General features: G+C 40.8%; 1 protein-coding gene across 1 annotated transcript; it reads right to left on the bottom strand.

Moving 5' to 3' along the window:
* Positions 1–281: 281 nt before the first annotated feature.
* LOC120544670 (scavenger receptor cysteine-rich domain-containing group B protein) lies at positions 282–14,762 on the bottom strand. The gene is made up of 11 exons (XM_039778600.1): positions 13,879–14,762; positions 12,636–12,668; positions 11,532–11,570; positions 10,659–10,961; positions 10,467–10,535; positions 4,501–4,815; positions 2,404–2,472; positions 2,062–2,130; positions 1,612–1,926; positions 874–960; positions 282–764 (listed from the first exon to the last, which is right to left on the bottom strand). Exons 1-11 carry the CDS (start codon positions 14,009–14,011, stop codon positions 448–450), a joined length of 1,749 nt encoding a protein of 582 aa, XP_039634534.1. The 5' UTR covers positions 14,012–14,762; the 3' UTR covers positions 282–447.
* Positions 14,763–19,917: the final 5,155 nt, after the last annotated feature.

The raw sequence follows: 19,917 nt of genomic DNA, 5'->3' as shown, positions 1-19,917 counted from the left end.
GTGGTTTGTAGTTTAGAATTAGTTCCCATTTTTCTGTTTGTTTTATCATACATATTTGTGAAACTGAAGTCCACAAACTTGTCTACTTTTATCCACACAATTAATAATTGTGGGACTTCCTCCAGTATTCCCTACTTAACTATCAAAGAATCATATGTACAGTAAATATTTCAACTTTTTAGGGGCAAAAAGGAGAGACAGACAGTTAAAATCGTTGTTTTTCTTTATAAAAAAAAACTGTGTACATTGTATTTAATATCATATTTATTTATAAAGTGCTTAATAGATAGTTTATAGTATATTGTCATATTAGTTATTTGTATGTTGTTGGTGGTGGAGTATTCCTTCAGCAAGGTGAGAGCTGTTATTTACATAATGCATACAAGTCCCAGGTTGGTGCGCCCACTTCCTACCCATGGTGGAGATGGGAGTGTGGTTCTGCTGAAATCACGACAGTGAGCAGGTGACACCAGCATCTTCAGAGTGGTCGCAGTTGTGCACATTCCAGGATATATGGGAGCACTGCTGCAGGGACGCCTCGGCACCGCTGCACTTAAGATTGTCCAGCAGGATTGTTCCTGTGCCGGGCCCGAAGAACGCTTCTCCCCGAGCCGCCGTGGCCTCTCCACAGCCCAGTTGGCGACACACAACCTGAGCATCCGGGAGGTCCCAAGCATCATCGCACACTGTGCCCCATCCAGAATTTGAGTACATTTCCAACCGACCCTCGCATCGGTGCTGGCCACCCACCAATCTCACCGTTCCTGTGAAAAACAAAGGAGTCACATCAATTCCGAAATCTTAACTGTTTTTAAGACCTATTCCAGGGGAAATGGGTTGATGTTGTGCTGGTTAAAGTTATATTTAACCTACCCTCAGGTGGTTGTGTGGTGGTGGTGGTGGCAGGTATGCTTTCTGTTACTCCAAAGCCACGTCCATTTATCATGTACAATTCAAAAGCTAAGGGAAGCAGAGGAAAGCAAAGAAAAGAAAAATGGGAGTGATGCTTCTGGGTCCTGAGCATACTGAAGAAATATCAGGTCACAAAAGCAATTTACAATGTGTAAGCTTGTCTGGCTCCTTTCAGGCGACAATTCAGAGACACACTTTGCAATTTTAACAACATTTTGTAAAATGTCTGCTTTGCCATTCTAATTACCTTCTGAAGACAACGGACTAAGAACTGCTGCCTTTTAGAAAAAAAAGGTACAATCATATTTTTCGATCAACCTGAAACCAAGGATGTGTTATCTAAGCACAGTAAAGTGGAGTCTGTATGTGCTTCTGATTTAGCTTTGAAGAAGTGAAATTTGGCCTGCAGGAAGGCAATGACACTGATGTGTCTTGACTCATCCACTGTATTTTTTTATGTTCTCTGGGCTGTCTGGGTACTGCATGTCATGCATTGCAACTGAACAGCTCAGCAGAAAGTGCACAGATGACCGAATGAAAAGGAAGTATGAACTTTTAGTGGAATTGATTACTTAAGAAAGAGGTTTGTGATACAGACATTCCCTATGTTCAGTATTGTGTATGTGCTGTCATAAATGTATGTTTAATGGAGTCTGCTGTAGCCCCACATGATGTTAGAGAGGTTTGGTCAGGTCTTACGTGCACAGATAACCCCAGCATCCTCATGATGGCCACAGTTGTGTTGACCCCAGCCCAGGTTGAAGCACTTCGACAGCTCCAGTTCGGAGCCTTCGCAATCCACATTATCCAGCAGGATGGGACCCGTACCGTAGCCGAAGTAGGCCAGGACTGTAGCCGCGATAGCTGGGCCACAGCCTAGCTGCCTGCACACCACGTTGGCATTGGTCATGTCCCAGTCATCATCACACACCGTCCCCCAAATAGTTTTGTAGAGTACCTCTACACGACCCTGACAGCTACCGTTACCATTCACGACACGAATGGATGGTGTGCCTGCACAGGAATAAATAGATAGGTACATAATTGTAGTGTATTTTTTTATGATGATTGCATAAAAGGCTATTATATTACCTGGTCATCCAAATATTAAAACAAACGGTCATTCAAAGTGTAATACAGTATAGTTACCTTTTGTTGTGGAAGTTGTTGTAACAGTTTTTGTAGTTGGTAACGTGGTGACTGGAACCTTTTCTGTTGCTGGAGGGAAGATGTAAATCATAAGATTCAATTCTCAATACACCAAACCAGTTTATAATGATCATGGTGAGGTTAGTCTGTTACACCTTAAAGGCAATGGAGGAGAAATGGCTCTCCCTGTTGGTCATTTGGCAAAAGTTCACATTTCATTTTTACTGAGGAAAAAGCAAATCCAGCAAAACAAATTGGACATGCTGATGAAAAAAAGAGTAATAATCAGTGTGTGCATGTTTGCTGGCAAATAAACGTCTACTGTATATTACGGTTGTATACCTTCAGTGTTATATGTTGGCCATAGAGCTCGGTTATTTCCTGTTGCCACAGGAGGTACAGTGGTGGATCCTGAAGTGGGTAAAAATTAAAATAATTTTTATATATGCAGTACAACTTCCATTATTACAATTTCTACTTACACTACTACTGCTTATTACTTACACAGATTCTAATGCTATACTAATGCCATTATAATTGCTTTTCATCCCCATTTAATGTCCACTGAGATTCAATAAATTACATTAAGATTTTAGCTTAATGATACCTCAACATTAGTAAATTAAATTTTCTCTACATATGATCATTTTCCCACCACTATTATTTCCTTACCACTCGTACAACCACTATTACCACAACTACTAATTACTACTTGCATTATTATACTTGCATTATTATCATCCGTAGCACGAGAAGAAATGAATGATATCACAGTATATAGTCACTATAATAAATGGTTGTCATGCAGCTTTTAGTGATGCTAGCAGCTATTGAATGGATTGCCATGACATTTGGTTCAGACATGGTCCTCAGAGGGTGAATCCTACGGACTTTGGTGATCCCCTGACTTTTTCTCCATTGCCACCGTGAGGTTCACATTTGTGGTTTTTAATAACATTTCTCAATGATAATTGTCATGAATTCTGGTACACAAATGTCCCTCAAAAGGTACTTTAGTACTTTAGTCTTTAGTTAGTACTTTAGTCTTTAGACAGTTACATTTCTACTTTAGTAGAAATGTAACTGTCCAGAACTTTGGTCTATGACGAAATTCTTCAAAACTTATGACATTCCCATCAGCCTCAGCCTCATGGTTTATGTCCACTGTGGCATTTTTCACGGAAAGGATCGCCACGCTTCCCAGCATGCGTGTGGGCGTGCCACTAGCAGTTATCAGTTTCTCTTTAATGACCACTGTTCAATGACATGCAAAGAAAAACAGGCTACACCCTCCTACAACTCTGATGTCTGCACCTGAATGCAAGAAATAGGCTATGCAGTTGCTAAATCTGTCTTCATTTCAGATCAACAATGGCCATTTTAAAAGATTTTGTGAGTGTTTGAGTGGCGGCAAGTCGAGCTGCCTGCTCATTTGCATAAAGTAGCTTGGATTCAACTTTATGCAAATGAGGAGTGGCCAACTTGATGCCCCCTCAAAAGTCCCCGCAATGCTACTGGAATGCATTGCCTGGCTGCTCACATAGACAATGAAGTGGGTCAATGATGCTTGACAGTGGACACGTACCATTACTTTGTGTTTAGCATGCTAATTATGAACGTGGTAAACATTACACCTGCTTAACATCAGCATGTTGGGATTGTTATTGTGAGCATGTTAGCATGCTGACATTAGCGTTTGGCAGTAGCATGGCTGTAGACTCTTAAGGCCCTATTTTAATGATCTAAGAGCACGCCGTCAAGCGCCTTGTGCAGGTGCGTTTAGGGCGTGTACGAATCCACTTTTGCTAGTTTGGTGGTGGGGAAAAAAGGGTCCGCGCGCCAGGCGCATGACACAATAAACCAATCAGAGTGTCATCTCCCATTCCCTTTAAAAGCCAGGCACGTTTGGACCTTGGCGCATTGCTATTATGTTGGCGCATTTGCTAAGCAGGAAGGAGAGAAGTGAAAGTGCAGATCATCTATGGCACGAGCACTATGCCACCAAAACTCCACGAGGTGAAGCAGGCGTTAAAATAACAATGAAATGAAGCGTTACTGACTTTAGACCAGGTTTTTGTTGGTCAATGGCACGATGACTTTCCACTGCCTCAAGAGGAAATACACCAAGAATGCACCTGAACACGCCTCAAGAGGAAATACACCAAGAATGCACCTGAACACACCTCCCTGTAAGACCAGCACGCCCATTGGCGCACAGATGGGCGCAAGTGCATTTGCTATTTAAATGACGTGGGCGCTGGACAGGAAATTGACAACTGGTCTTAAACTAGCAAAGACACTTGCGTCGGGCTTTACGCTGCGCTGGGTGCAAGATAGGGCCCTTACTCTTGATTAGTTATTTGTTAGAATAATAATAGTTCCTGGTTTACATCTGTACAACTTGTGTTATTGCATATTCCATGACTGAAAGCAGTGTACCAGTGCAGGTGACCCCAGCGTCTTCATGATGGCCACAGTTGTGTTTGCCCCAGCCCAGGCTTTTGCATTTCGCCAGTTCCAGTTCAGTGCCATAGCAGTTGACATTGTCTAGGAGAATCTGTCCTGTTCCATAGCCAAAGTAGGAGTTGGTGTGTGCAGCAACGGCATTACCGCAGCCGATCTGTTGGCACACCACCCGGGCATCGTTGAAGACCCAGTCGTCATCACACACTGTCCCCCAGCCTCCGTGGTAGTAGATCTCTACCCGGCCCTGGCAGGAGTTCTGTCCATTCACCAGACGGATGGTGCCATCTCCTGAAACAGATGGATGGAGAGAAGGGGTTAAATATATATTTCTCTATATGTTATACTAGACATTTAGGGCTGCACGATATTAGGAATATATGCAATATGCAATAACGTTGAATATCACGATACGATATTACTTGCGATAAATAAACAGATATTAAAGTGCACTCAGTTCGGCATTTCCGCTGCATTCAGTATTCTGTAAAATACAACACATTGCTTGTTGTATTTAAAACAAATGAAAGGAAATAATTTTTTATTGAATAAATTTAACATTGAATTAAATATAAAAGGCACCACTACAAAGACAGCAACATTTCAAACTGTAGTTTTCTACTGATATTTTCTTTTAACTGACCCAAAAAATCTGTCTTTTGCAAAATGTCGCAGCCTTTAGTGACTTGTTCATTGCGCCAGTTGATATCACGATGACGATTTAAAAAAAATTATATATATGTATATGTATGTATTATATATATATATTATATATATATGTATGTATGTATATATGTGTATGTATGTATATATATTGTGTATGTATGTATATATATGTGTATGTATGTATATATATATGTATGTATGTATGTATGTATGTATATATGTGTATATATGTGTGTATGTGTGTATATATATATGTGTGTATATATTATATATATGTATATATATATATGATATATATGTATATATATATTGTATATATATATTATATATGTATATATATATTATATATGTATATATATATATATATATGTATATATATATTATGTATATATATATATATTATATATATATTTATATATGTATATATATATGTATATATATGTATATATATATATATATGTATATATATATGTATATTTATTTATATATATGTATATATATATTTATATATATGTATATGTATATATATGTATGTATATATATATATATATGTATGTGTGTATATATATATATGTGTGTGTGTGTGTGTAAATGTTGTGGTTTGATGTAAATGAAAAGCATTCATAGATTTATGTGGTGTTGTTCCCAGCCCCAAAGAATAACAGGACATTGATACAGGGAAATGAGAAGGGTATGGGCCTATACATTACATACTGCAGCATATGAAGTAGGGGAGTTAAAGGTGAACATCTGATTGAGCACAGATGTTGTCATTTTAAGCTTCGGCCCTGACAAAAACGCACCTTAAAAGAGACAATAGACACTCTCATGTGTCCATCATTTAAAAATATGCGTCATCTGTAAGGAAGCCATAAATCTGGATGGCTTCACTACATTCCCAGTGGATTTTATAAAGCCCATTGGAGAGTTAGCCAAATACGTCACTTGTTAACAAACTTCTGTTCTAGTCTCTCGTAATTCTCCTAGGAATTACGGGGAAAGAAACAACCACAACAAAGGCATACCCAGCAACAAAAAGGACGGCCTGGAATTCAAGAGACCTTTGAGGTGTATAGTTTACCAAAAGTTACTTTCCACTGAGCTGAATAGCTTTTGCCGTTGTGGAAAATGTCACGACAGTTCCGCGAAACTGAAATAATATAGCCTTTCATTCAATTGATGTTTTTTTGATAAACCTTATTTCTAAATTAACCTGACTGTGATTCCTGCTTTTTAGACCCACACAATGAAATAATGAATAAGTCATTGTGTGTGTGTGTGTGTGTGTGTGTGTGTGTGTGTGTGTGTGTGTGTGTGTGTGTGTGTGTGTGTGTGTGTGTGTGTGTGTGTGGTGAGATTTTGAGCATAAAAACCAATCTAATCAAACACAGAGAGAATTCCTCTAATTATACAACCTATTGTCCATGCATCCTCTACAGTCAAACTTTTATTTGCATTTTTTTAAAGGTGTTTTTAAAAGTGATGTCGTGCGGTTTTTAGGCTACAACATTTTTGGTCACATACAGCAAACATCTCCTTACTATCCGCGAGCTGCCTGTCCCCTGAACACACTGTAAAAAAATGCGGTCTCTGTAGACAGCCCAGGCTCCACAAACGCCAACAAAAAACAACTGTCAACCTGCACCACATAACAGTCTTCCAGCGTTCCAGCCAATAACCGACAAGAAGGATTTGGGGGTGGGTGTTGGGGGTTAGTGCGCAGGAGCATGCAAGGGAGGGAGAGGGGACGGGATGAGGAGGAGGGAGGGGCGATCTAGCCTCGTTTTGTTTTTGGAAATACTTAGAACGTCAACAAGAAGGGCCGTCACCCAACATCGCCTAGAGCACCTTTAATTTACATTAGAATGAGACGTGCACTTGAGCAATGGCCTGATCTACTTATTTAGCAGAGAGAGAACGCAACATATGTCCTTAACGCTTTATATCTGGCATCGCCAAATACCGGACCGCAGTCCGGACCCGGACCAAGTTACGGTTCTATCCTGACCTGTGATCTCACCTAATCCAATTAATAGGGTTAATAGGGCAATAGCTTCGCTCAGCCAATCACAGTTATTGTTTACCAGCTTAGACGGTTTTATATGGTATGTCCTTCAACAGGCTTTGTTATTGGTTTACCCTTAAGAGGCTCCATCTTGGCACCTGGAATTTCTTTTTTTAACTGACGGCCCAATCGGGGGTCGGCACACACGCGGCATCCACCCCTCTATAAAGCCCCAGTGCATGCGTTGCTCGTCTCCCTTTTTCACTCAACCATCTTGAGAACAGATCTACTGCAAACTTTGTTCACCATCTGGTGTTGCAGACGCTAGCCTGGATCAACGACAGTTCATTTCCAGGATAACCGTTGTTCTCTTAAAGCAGTTACACACCAACCAGACGGCCGACCGTCGGCAGAAAAGCCAGTTGGACTGATCAGTCTCCCGGAGTTGGTCCAAAAAGTGCCACAGAACACACCACAGAGACGAGACGTATACGTCTCCATAACAGCAGGCGGCGCTAATCTGTATTGTCGCCCAAAAAATTAAAACCGGCAGCTGATTGGAAGAACATGGGTTTGTTTTCTCCGGAAATTGAAAGCCAGACTGTCATGGTGGCTTGTTCAGAATACGATCTCATATTGTACTAAAATAGTTCACTGAAACATGTTTCTGAAAATATTTTAAGCGAGAAATAGGCCGTGTAGTTGCTGAATCTGTCTTCATTTCAGATCAACAAAGGTCAGTTTAAAAGATTTTCGTCAGATTTTGAGAGACTCTAGTCACGCTCATTCCACTCGCCATTTCCGGGTGAGTCCTGACTGCCCTGCCTCCTACTGAACACGTCAGGTCGGCCAAAATAAAGGCCGACAGCCCCTCCGACGGACGACTGCACGGAACACACAGAACAGACTCGAGTCACCGACCTCGCCAGACTGTCCATGGGGTCGATTATCAGGTTAGTGTGTCAGCGCCCTTAGGGAAACGACGACAAACTTCAAGCTAGCAAGCTACATGCTGAAAATGGCACATTTTGAAGAAAATGTGGATCGTGCAAAAAGGCAGGCCTGCTTGGTTCTATTGTGAATGATTGTAAAGATTTACAAAGAATATGTTTATGGCATTTCCTATCTAACTGGGACGTTTTAGGACCGATTGGCAAGGATCTGCTATGGTCAAAATACACACAGCGATACACACAAGAGCAAATTATATTTAACCATGTATTCAGCTAATTTAAATAGCTCATGTTAAGGTATAGTGGGAACAGCTATCTTAATCTAATATTGCACATGGTGTTTTCTTTTGAGGGGTGCAAATGGTCCACCAAAACAAGTGCCTTCCCGAAACCATTTTGCAGAGCCACCGTCTCTACGTTCGGAGCTTAGCGATGCCTAAAACGATTGTGATTGGTTTAAATAAATGCAAACAACCCAAAGTTAGTTTCTCCTATCCTGGAATGTATGTGTGGATTAGCCAGACCTTACTTCGCAGCACTGTGGAGATAGGTCTGGCAATGCGAGTCTATGCAGACGCTAATTTTAGGCCAGCAAGCCTTGTGTTAAATATGCCCCGCACATGCTGCTGTTGGACTCCTGCTTACTGTGCTTAGGGAAGCAGCATCAGGCTGAGGCTGACTGACCAAGTCCGAGGGAGTCAGCCTCCTCACCATAGACTGTATATTATTAATAATAATAATAATATACAGTCTATGCTCCTCACCCAGCCCTGTGTTGTCCTCCACAAGATGGCGCCAATCTAAGATTGCTCGCAACCTGAGTAGGCCTCTCCACTGAGTATGTCGGTCGTCACTCCTGTCCAAGAGGGAAAGGGTGACAGCTGCCTTATTTGACCGCTGTCATGGTTGGCAGAATTCAGGTGCCATGTGTGCTACCCCTCGATTGGCAGTGAGTGAGAAATATTTTTTTCTCATGTGCCAATACAGACAGTTATAAGGGTAAACCAATAGCAAAGCCCGTTAGAGGGCTCCGCACATACTCAAAGAACTGCAGTTAAATCCAGGTAAGAGAGGACAACCGCATCATATGTGTGAGAGATGACAGCATGGAGCTTGAAGGAAGAGACCTGCTACTTTCTGGCTACAGACTGCGTCTGAGACGGTTTTCCCTGGTCTAACCAAAGTAGCACTATCATGTTTGGATCGACTTACAGCTGTGAGTCAGAGAGAAGGGGCTGATCAAAGTTCTGTTTGCACTTTCTATTTTATTTTATTCAGGAGATTCTGTCTTCTTTTTCTTTCACTTGAAATGTATCTTCATTGTGCTAGGACAAATTTTATTCATGGTAATGATAGCTATTTGTTTCCATACAGGTGTGAGTATGGAAGTGCAAGTTCATGCAAGTTCAATGTGTCTATGTTAATACTTTTACAGTAAATATTGTTGATCTTGTTTTGGTGCTGAGCAGGCAGCATATAGTGGAGATACGAGAGGGAACCAAAACAGTAAAGTTGTAAGGAGGAAATATTTATTCATAATTCAAATTGAAAGTCCAAAGAGAAATTGAAAGTCCAAAGAGATTTAATTTTCCATTTGGATTTAATATTTGGCTTTTGAATTTCAATTTAACATTGGCTTTTCCATTTGGATTTAATATTTGGCTTTGAATTTCAATTTAACATTGGCTTTTAATTTGGATTTAATATTTGGCTTTTGAATTTCAATTTAACATTGGATTTTCATTTGGATTTAATGTTTGGCTTTGGAATTTCCATTTAACATTGGCTTTTCATTTGGACTTGACACATGTCAATGTAAATGAGTTGAGGCAGTAAAACCAAAACAGCTTAAAGACTCTATAAATCTCCACAGAACTAATGGGAATTCAGTTATGGGTGAGATTTTTCTGTTGGTTCATCACTTCTGTACAAGCAACCTATTTCACATACAAATAGATAGGATATGATCCATTGTTATGTAAAAATACTAAGCATGGTGAGTTTATTAAAGTAATTTCCAACACATCTTATTATAGTTATTTTCAACTGGCTTGTTTAAATAAGTATTCATTTTTAACAATTTCATATTATCTCAAAAGTATCATATTTGTTTCGTAATTTTGGCCATTTGCATATACTTTAAAACTTTACCCGCCACTAACTTTATTTAAAGAGGAAGTAGTCCATTGTGATAGATATTACCTGACAGAATAAGCTACTTTGCTTTTAATTACATTTAAAAAAGCCAAATTCATCCCTCTGACGTTTCAGGTTGGCAGAAGACCAATCTCGTTTCAATAAAAGCCGGGAGCACTTACGTAAACCGGAGTTGTGCACAGGGGGTGTGGTGGGATCCAGAAAACCTTTTGCCCCCACCATTGCTGGCTCTAGCAGTAAAATTAAAAGAAAGAAGGAATGTTAGTCACTTGGCCGCCTTTCTTTCCAGGGTTATACATGAAGATATGATTCACAACTACCTCAGCCAACTTAAAGTAGTATACAGGCCTTACCTTTGCAGGTAACACCCACATCCTCATAGTGGTAACAGTTGTGGACGCCCCAGTCCAGAGTACGGCACTGGCTGACGTCTGTTTCACTTCCTCTGCAGTCCACATTGTCCAGCAAGATGAGGCCTGAGCCTTGTCCAAACTGAGAGCTGCTCCCCACTGCCACAGCCACGCCGCAGCCCAGCTGCCGACACACCACGTTGGCGTCCACCATGTCCCAGTCGTCGTCACACACTGTGCCCCATGAGTTATTGTAGAACACCTCCACTCTTCCCTCACACCTGTTACGTCCATTCACCAGTTGTACTTTGGAGAGAAAATCAGACAATATGTGTCAGATTAATTCTGCCGTCAGTGTTTAAACACAACTCAATTTCTTGTCTTTGAGTAGATAAATACAGTATGTTCGGGTTGTTTGGTTATGATTGTGCCACCTCATTGATTAATCTGAGGCTTATAAAAGCTCTATTGTCTGAGAGACATTTTAACAACAGGACTATGTTTTAAAAGAGGGAAACAAACAGGATATGAAGACCGACTCGCATGGCTCTAATGTAATGACAGTTAATAGCAAAACGTCTAATCCTACCAAGTTAAGGCAAACAATAAGCCACATGACTCCGTGGAAGAGATGGTGGATGCAAGAGAATGGGAGGTTACATAGCAAATAAGTGGGGATTAGGGAAATGGAGAGCTGGGAAAGTGACCTTGTTTAAAAAGCCCCAGGCAATGATCTAACCTTCTGTACTTTCTTTCACTGACACATGCCACTGATACAGTAGGTTTCCATGTCGTGGCCTGGATGCAGAAGTTTTTTCTGAACATGAGTGTTTGGGCAGGTGCAGAGGTGGAGGTGGCTGTCTGGCTCATGCTTACCTGGGTACTGTGTCCCCATGGGGGCTTGTATGACATTTGCTAGAGAGAGAGAGAGAGAGAGAGAGAATTATTTGTTGAAAGGAGGCTCTTGGCCTTCCATAGTTGCTGTACTCTGTATCTATTTTTCTGTAACACTAGACACAGCCTGAAACCACAACAGGAGACCTGTTCAGACCATGTAGAACAGCCATTACAATATAAATATGTTAGCCCATTCCTTTTAATTTGGATTTTTAGCCTGCTAGCGGCATGGAAAGGGAGGACAAGGTAACAACTTTTGGATTGATTGCCATTCAACTTTATACATTCATACATACATTCAGATACACTCATGGTCCTCAGAGGATAAATCCTACTACATTTGTAGATCCCCTGACTTTTCATCTAGTGCCACCATGATGTTTAAATTTCTGAATAAAAACCTCCATAAGATGACTCACTATCAGAATTTGAAAAGCAACCGGCTCGGCTGGCGGAAATCTCTAGTGGGCGGCTCTATGGGCCCTATAGTGCTAATTATTAGCTAAACTAAGATGTTTGCATTAGCTAGCATGGCTTACTCTACTTATTTTTTTATTTTAGAGTGAGGGACAAATTTGTTAAACTCTTATCAGTGAGTGGGGAAATACAACATCTAATCAAATGTCTCTCTCTATCATGGCATTTTATTTAATGCTTGTTGGCCAAATTAATCAATTAAAACAGTCAATAGATATTTTATATGCAAAACACAGAGGGTCCATGTTTCTGAAAAGTGTGTACTTTGACACAGATTTACCCAAGAGTCCCACTGGAAGATGTTTCTAGACCAGTATAGAAGCCTGAAGACTATCTCGAGTTTCAACAACTCACCGACAAAGGGATTGTTCTATACATCCAATGTAGGTAAATTCACAGGCTTCTCCCATTTGTGTGTGTGGCATTGAAACATGTACAGTGTATATACATATTGTAAAACTACCTAATTTAGCTTCAGGGGCTGGTAATCCATCTGTTTACAGTGTCACATACAGATTATGTTCTGGTTTATATTCCAGGGAGAGACAGTTCTTATTCTAAGGAGGATCAAAAAAGTAAACTGTAATAAACTTAAATATTACTTACTGTTAACAGCACGTCTGTCTATCTTTATGTCTCCTGAAATTTGAATACAAAAAAATGTTAGGCACACATTTGGATATATTTTTGCTTTATCAAGAGACAAATACAACAAGCTAGTGCCAGCACATTTGAATAAATTGTTCTCTCTTGATATTTGTTGATCCATAACGTCCAGTGAGTAGACGTTAAGCCCTTCAAAATAACTTCAGGGCTTTTCGCCAGCTATCACTGGTACACACAGGGCAGACAGTAACTGTGGACACAAAAGCACTCATCTACAGGGAGTTCACTTGCAGGCACACCCGGTTCATGAGCATTATTAACGTCCCAAACATGTGGTTCAGTTCAGCACCGACGCACAAGAAACCAACTTGTGTCGCAATCTGTTTCCGTTTTTGGCAGGAGTAACCTTTCCCCTTGGAACAACTATTAAAATATGAAACATCTCATAATGAATTGGAGTGGCCAGCATAATGTTGATGTCCCTTATTTAAAAACTAGTGATTGAAAGGGCCACCATATGTATTGTCTTCCCGTCGACCATTCAACTTTTGTTTTTTTGGGTCAAAATGTAAAATGATCATCATTTTTCGACACTTTTGTCGCTCTTTTTTGCAATTATTGTCATTTTATTATTGTTAACCCAATACCCAAATTTCTAATATAGAAACTTTGAAAATGGGTCAATTTGACCCGAGGACAACACAGGGGTTAAGAGTTTAAAAGCAAGCACATATGAGTTTTTTCAGTGTTAATAGTTTAAGATAAAGCTTGGGGATCGGTTTCAATCTTTATATAACCAACCTCTGGTCCTGAGCCAGTGTGTGAAAAATTACCCCCATAGGAAATTTTATACTTTAATAAGCAGTTTTTTGACATTGAGAACTTGAGATGTAAGGCCTATTACTTTTCCATTTAAATTTCACATTGTTCCCTTTAACAATGATAATGTACCACAAATATCATTAAAGAACTGCCCTTTAGCCATATAAAGAAACAAATATTAGATATCTGAAAATACAAGGCCTATAGTTTAAAATGTATTTCAGACTGTGGTTACTCTAATATGTATTTACTAAATTATTGTATGTCAATATTTCTCTAAAAATTACCCAAATAGAAAAAAATTAACTTTTACCCCTAATCACATGCAGTGTTCTTTATGGCAAAAGATGAGCTCCTGCAGTAAGACAGCTTGGAGCAAGTGGCCCAGACCCCGGGCCCCCACTCCCGCTCACACACTCACCGAGTCGCAGCAGCACACTGACAGCCACCAAAACGAGGAATCCCAGCAGGGACACCAGCAGCCAGACTGGGTTCCAGCACCTACACTCGCTCTCCACCACACGCTGGCCTCGCATGGCTGCCTGACTGACCATCCGCCTGCAACACACACATTCACATGCTGTCAGTCTTTCTCATTAGGCTTCCCCAAGTCCTGCGCTGTATGTGAACACGCCTCCAAATGTTGTAAACTACTGATTGGTAGACACATTTCTACTACTACAAAACAATCATTACTTTTTGTCCTGGTTCAGATTTGCCTAATTATAGTATTGGATTGTTTTCTGTGGGGGAGCCTACAGCTGTTGTTATTGTGCTGTAGTAGGTATTGATGGTAGTCTGAGGTCAGGCTTGGGAAATGTGTAGCTCAAAACGAAATCGTTTCCAGAGATCATGTGATGCACATCACTCGAACATGAATGTAAGAGAGCTGTAAGGAAGTTTATGTGGCACACAGAGCAAACAAGAAACCTCAGTTTCCCAGACATGGGCATGTGCCATCGTAAAGTTCATTCAACACCGGTAACGGGAAGCTGTGTTACATTGCTGTTGTGTAAGCACAAAATGTCCGCCGTGCACCTTCCTGGCAGGCAGCAGGTAACGGAGGCCGCAACAAAAGAGTCGGGCTGAGGTCTGTTACCCTGATGGTTAGAGATGAGTAATTTCCAACGTTTCCAGCATCCTCAACAGCTGAGGGAGGCTTGTGTTACAGACAGAGGCAGGCACCTGTGTTGTGGCTTTTGATAATCAAGGGGGATTTTCCTTCAGACAGAGAATATTAGGATTCACTGACAATCACTCAATAATCAGAGTTAGATAGTCACTGAATAGCCTACATTCTTTTCAAGTAAAACTGGGATGACTGGCATTCATCAAGTACTGCAAGGGGATTCAAATACATGAAGTAAATGCTATAGCAGCTGGTGTACTGTGATGATGTAACTGAAAATTTAAAAATTTAAATTTTAAACAGGCACTGCCAAAAGAAAAAGCAATGAAGTATATTATGAAATGGGAATTTTCAAATTACTAAATTCCAAATTTCACATATGTATTCTTTAACAGCAAATATCCCAGAAATGAACTGAATAGTGTTATTAGAAGCATGTTGTTATTAGGAGACCACAGTGTGTGGCTTGGCCTCAGGTTGTTTGTCCCTTTGCCAATGCAGAATTCCCCCTGACCTTACACAGGAATGTGTATTAGGGGATGATGAGGGGAGAATTTGATATTGGCCCCTCGAGATAGTGGACATTCCGAGCCCAGGGGGCACAAAAAGACATTTCTGCTTTCTGTGGTCCTCATCGTCAGGCATAAACGCTGCTTCCTGCAATCTGTCACTAGAACCCTCCTAAACGCTTATGCACCTGATGACACTGCAGGGGCGCCTCTCGTCTCCTTGGAGAGAGCAGGAGGCAGGGGGAGATGGGCTAGTGGGGGGAGGGGGGGGATTAGGGGGTGTTAAAATCTTCAGCCACTGTACTGTACAAGCCACTGTACTGTATACATACAGTTATCTTCAGCTTGTGAAGGTACATTTAACACACAACCTTTTGAGGGACCATTAGGGACAAGAAAACACTTGACAGCAGCCACAGAAACCACTCTGGACTGTGCATTCTTCATCCCAGTCCAGTCCATTTTCACTGCGCATTCGTATTGTCTGAAAAGGTGCAGCAGCAGAAGGCCAGAGGCCCACAGAGAAATCACTGTGCGTCCAATTGGGAGGTGGGGAGTTTAACACCAGCACAGCACTCGAGAACCACGGTTGTCTCATTTGCAGACTGTACCAACAAACCACTCGAAACCCTGGGACAAATGGCTCAGTTATGAGGGATGAAAAATAATCTAGTCCCCAATGTTATGTTTTTCAATACTCCATTCATGGTAGGATGTAGCGCAGATCCGCTGGGGAATAATGTTGCCTTTTGTGTCGGCTCTGCTTCCCCTCCCTTCTCACTTCCCTGTGCTGAGAAATAGCTGAAAGATCTCGGCCCCACAAAAATAACCCTTAATGTCTGAGATAAACTGCAGAATAATACTGTCAGTCTCTTTTAACTGAGAGAATTGTATAACCGTTAAACAGAGAAGCACTGCTTTTATCAGCACAAATGTCTGACCATAGCCTTGTATGAGCAATAACCTTTTTTTTAATTGCAAAGTCTATTTAGTTTTTGCGTGGAATGTGACAAAATGACAGAAGAAAGACATCTTTTTGAAAATATGGACTCAAACAGATAGAATTTAAGGTAATAATTCATGAAACATGTTTGAAATTGTATGATCTTAAATTAAATATCTGCCTTGCAACAATGCTGTTCAGTATGCACATCCTTATCTCCATCCCCTCTGTCCCACCATATTATAATGCATGTGAAGTTATTGCAAAATCAACTTTAATAAAACTAGATTTAAAGACAAAACCATGCACCCCTAGGTCACAGAACCAGGTTTATGTTGAAAATGATCATGATAATTAAATGAAGCAAATAAATGATACAAAAAAAGCTTAGTGTTACATACATACCTGTTGTGAAAGTGTTTATCTTCACCCACAATAATAAAAAGTATCCCCTCCAAAAAAAGTACTAAAAATGTCCTCAGAGCTCAGATAGCAGGCAGCTTAATTCCACAAGTCGCACAGAAAACACAGAAAGTTTGTGTAGAAATGGAGGCAGCAAACTCAGGAGTATCCAGCGCTGCTTGTATAAGGTCTTTCATGTCCTTAACCCTGCTTGACTATCTGGCTTCAGTGACAGAGATTACGTAAAACAATAAATACCAGAGCATTGTATGTTAATATTCTTAACGCCCTTTTACCTGTCTGTTTAAAAGAAGCAGGAGGGGCAAAAAAAGAAGAAAAAAAAAAAGACAAAGACAATGAAAGCTAACCCTTCATTGGTACCCCTGGATCTCCAGTTTCAGGTAGCGCTCACAGAAGGTGCGGTCCTGCTCATCTCTGCACACACTCACAGAGGGAGACAAGGCTGCGGCTCTCTGTGTGTGTGTGTGTGTGTGTGTGTGTGTGTGTGTGTGTGTGTGTGTGTGTGTGTTTTTGTTGTGTGTTGTGTGTGTGTGTGTGTGTGTGTGTGTGTGTGTGTGTTTTGCACTCTAAAGCTAAAGACTTCAATTATGAGGCAGTGAAAGTCAAAAGTTGTACACAGTAGTTCCTCAAGCATTTTGAAGGTAAAAATCTTCCAGTCCTCATCTAGTCCAAACTGCAAAGTAATGACGAACCACAGCGGAATGAAAAGACAAGGCAAACTGAATATGCACATCTTGGCTGAGTTCTCAATATTGCAGCTTTTTGTGTCAATCTTTGCCAGAAGATGTAACATTATGCTCAGTGTGGGGTCAGCATGCTGCATTTGACTGTTAGAAGTTTTCACAGCACCTCCAAAATCTTTCATTATAGCTTAAATGAATGATACATTGTCTCACAGTGCTTGAAATGGGCCAGTACTCACCAGTACTGAGTACCGGCACTTCTAATTTTTGTCCACACGAGTACCCTTACTTCTGATTGTTATTAACTGTATTATTAAATGGTTGATATCTGCGTATATTTATACCAAAATAGGCTATATATCATGATTTAGGGGAGAAACCAAGCAATTCTTTGTAAAATCAGACATTCAGCACCACCATATAGCCTGAATGGAATGATCCTTTGTTTCATAACCACATTTTCAGAAACTACGACAATTTGACTGTGAGATTGGCAGATCGAATCAGCCTCCTTAGATTGAATCGTTGAATAGTCGACTATTTGGGGTCACCCCTACAAGCTTTACGTATAAATAAAAATATATCCAAGAAACATTCGATGGTCATGTCATGCAACTGCTGAATTAGGTTACTGGCACATTTTTCGGTCAAATTCAGGCACTGCTGTCTCAAAGATTGTTATAATCTTCATGTGTTACCAACGAGATCTCAACCTCAGCAGAAAGAAATATTACCCCACACACTCCTCATGTCCATGAATTACTGCACTCCATCTTGTTTATTTGTATTCCAAAAAGCCTTTTCTTTGAGCTAGAAAGAAGCTTAATGTGCCTCGACATGGTTATATTTCACACATACAAGATATTCTGTAGTTCTTGCAATTGCATTGTCTCCTTGCAAGGATAAGCCAGGGGCCTCTCTGGATTGTGCAGAAGACTAATAGCAGTTGCTTCCAAACACTAATCCTTCCTGAGCCACGGAGAAACGTGCAGGCTGTCCACGGCCATTGACAGGCTTTTCAAGGACCAATTCATGGCTCCTTCCTGGGGTGTCGCTTGAATCAGTGGTTGAGTGAAAACACTGGGCTTCTGTTACACAAAGAATTTTCTGAACATCCAGGATAGGATGGAGAAAACACAACGCCACACAGCCAAAGTTCCAGATTTACTAGTAGCGTTGTCTTGCCTCAAACTTTAGCTTTTTGTGTGTCTGCACCTTTTTTCTTTGCCAAAGAACTAGTGACGCTGCTAACTAGTCAACCGTAAACTATTTTAGTTTTAAGGAGGGGAACTAACAAACATGAATGTGTATACCATATGTATAGTTTTGAATCAGTGGCCCTCATTTATGAAACGTGCGTATGACCTAAAACAGGCGTAGGACGGCATATGCCGATTCCTACGCAAAGCTTGGCATTTATCAATTTGAACGTGAGCGTAGGCTGCGATAAAATCTCATGTCTGGTCTGAACTCGTGTACGCAAGTTTTCGAGTCAGCGGGGACTTGCGGTGCAGCATATAATCAGTTTAACAGGAGAAGGAGAAGTCATCAGTTGATCACTTATCAGCATTGGCAGATCTGGCTCTTAGAGGACCTCTATGCGCCGGTACAACAGTGGACATACGCGCACGGACCACGGTGGAGCGCTCCATCGGATTGATTAAGGGCAGATGGCTCTTTCTTGCATCAGCGGGTGGGGGACCCTACTATACACGGCAGAAAAAGTCTGCAACATTGTTTTAGCCTGTGGGGTTCTGCACAACATTGCGCAGGAAAACAGGGTGCCACAAATGTACTGATGCAGCCAGATGACCCAATGCCCAGAGAGCAGTGTCCAGCACAGCCCCAACTGGGGGCTATACGAAGGAGACAGGATATTAATCCTTGCTTTTAAAAGGTGCCTATAGTGTTATGTTTGGCAATGATACTCAGGAGACATGACAATGCGCAACATTTTTATATATTCTTCAGGTTTTCGTTTCTCTTTTAACCCTTGTGTGGTCCTTCGGGTCCCAGTGACCCGAAGGACAACACAAGGATTATGTACTTCCCTTTACTTTGTTGAGAATTGCTCTCTAAACCCTGTTTCTTGTAAAGTAAGTAAGTAAAGTTTATTTCTAGAACACATTTAAACACAGTTTAAGCTGACCAAAATGCTGTACAAACAAGAACTAAGTTGCTGTATTAACCCTTGTTTAGAGAGCAATTCTCAACAAAGTAAAGGGAAGTACATAATCCTTGTGTTGTCCTTCGGGTCACTGGGACCCGAAGGACAACACAAGGGTTAAATTGTTATTAATGGCCACAAGTGAACGATGAAAAAACACGAGTAAAATAAGACACTGCATAAACTGTGTGTTTATTTAAATATAAGTACACCTACATGTAGGCCTAAGAGATTGCAATATAAGCCTGTATATTACTATTAAGACTATAGCATACGTCAAGGATGTATAAATTAAATAAACTTTAGCTGGAGTCCGATTTACTACAGCAACACTGTTGACCACACAGTGATCTCTTTCCATTCTGCATTCTTTCTACAGCCTTTAATACCAGTTTTCAGGCTGCCAAATAGTACACATGTTAGTGCAAATGAACCTGAGACATCAGGGTTTCAATTTCCACCTCTGAAAAGTGCTGTGTCTTAGCCGGGTTATGTCTCGCCATGTCATAAATTGTAGGGGCGAGGCTTCAAAACAGAGAAAATATTAGGGCGTGATATTTCAATTACAATCATTTCCAGCCGCCGCATTTATCAATGTACGACCAT

This window comes from Perca fluviatilis, chromosome 16 (genome assembly GCF_010015445.1).
Source record: "Perca fluviatilis chromosome 16, GENO_Pfluv_1.0, whole genome shotgun sequence".
NCBI classification, from domain to species: Eukaryota; Metazoa; Chordata; class Actinopteri; order Perciformes; family Percidae; genus Perca; species Perca fluviatilis.
The sequence above is the reverse complement of the archived record's forward strand: the minus strand, read 5'-3'. Positions and strand labels throughout refer to the sequence as shown.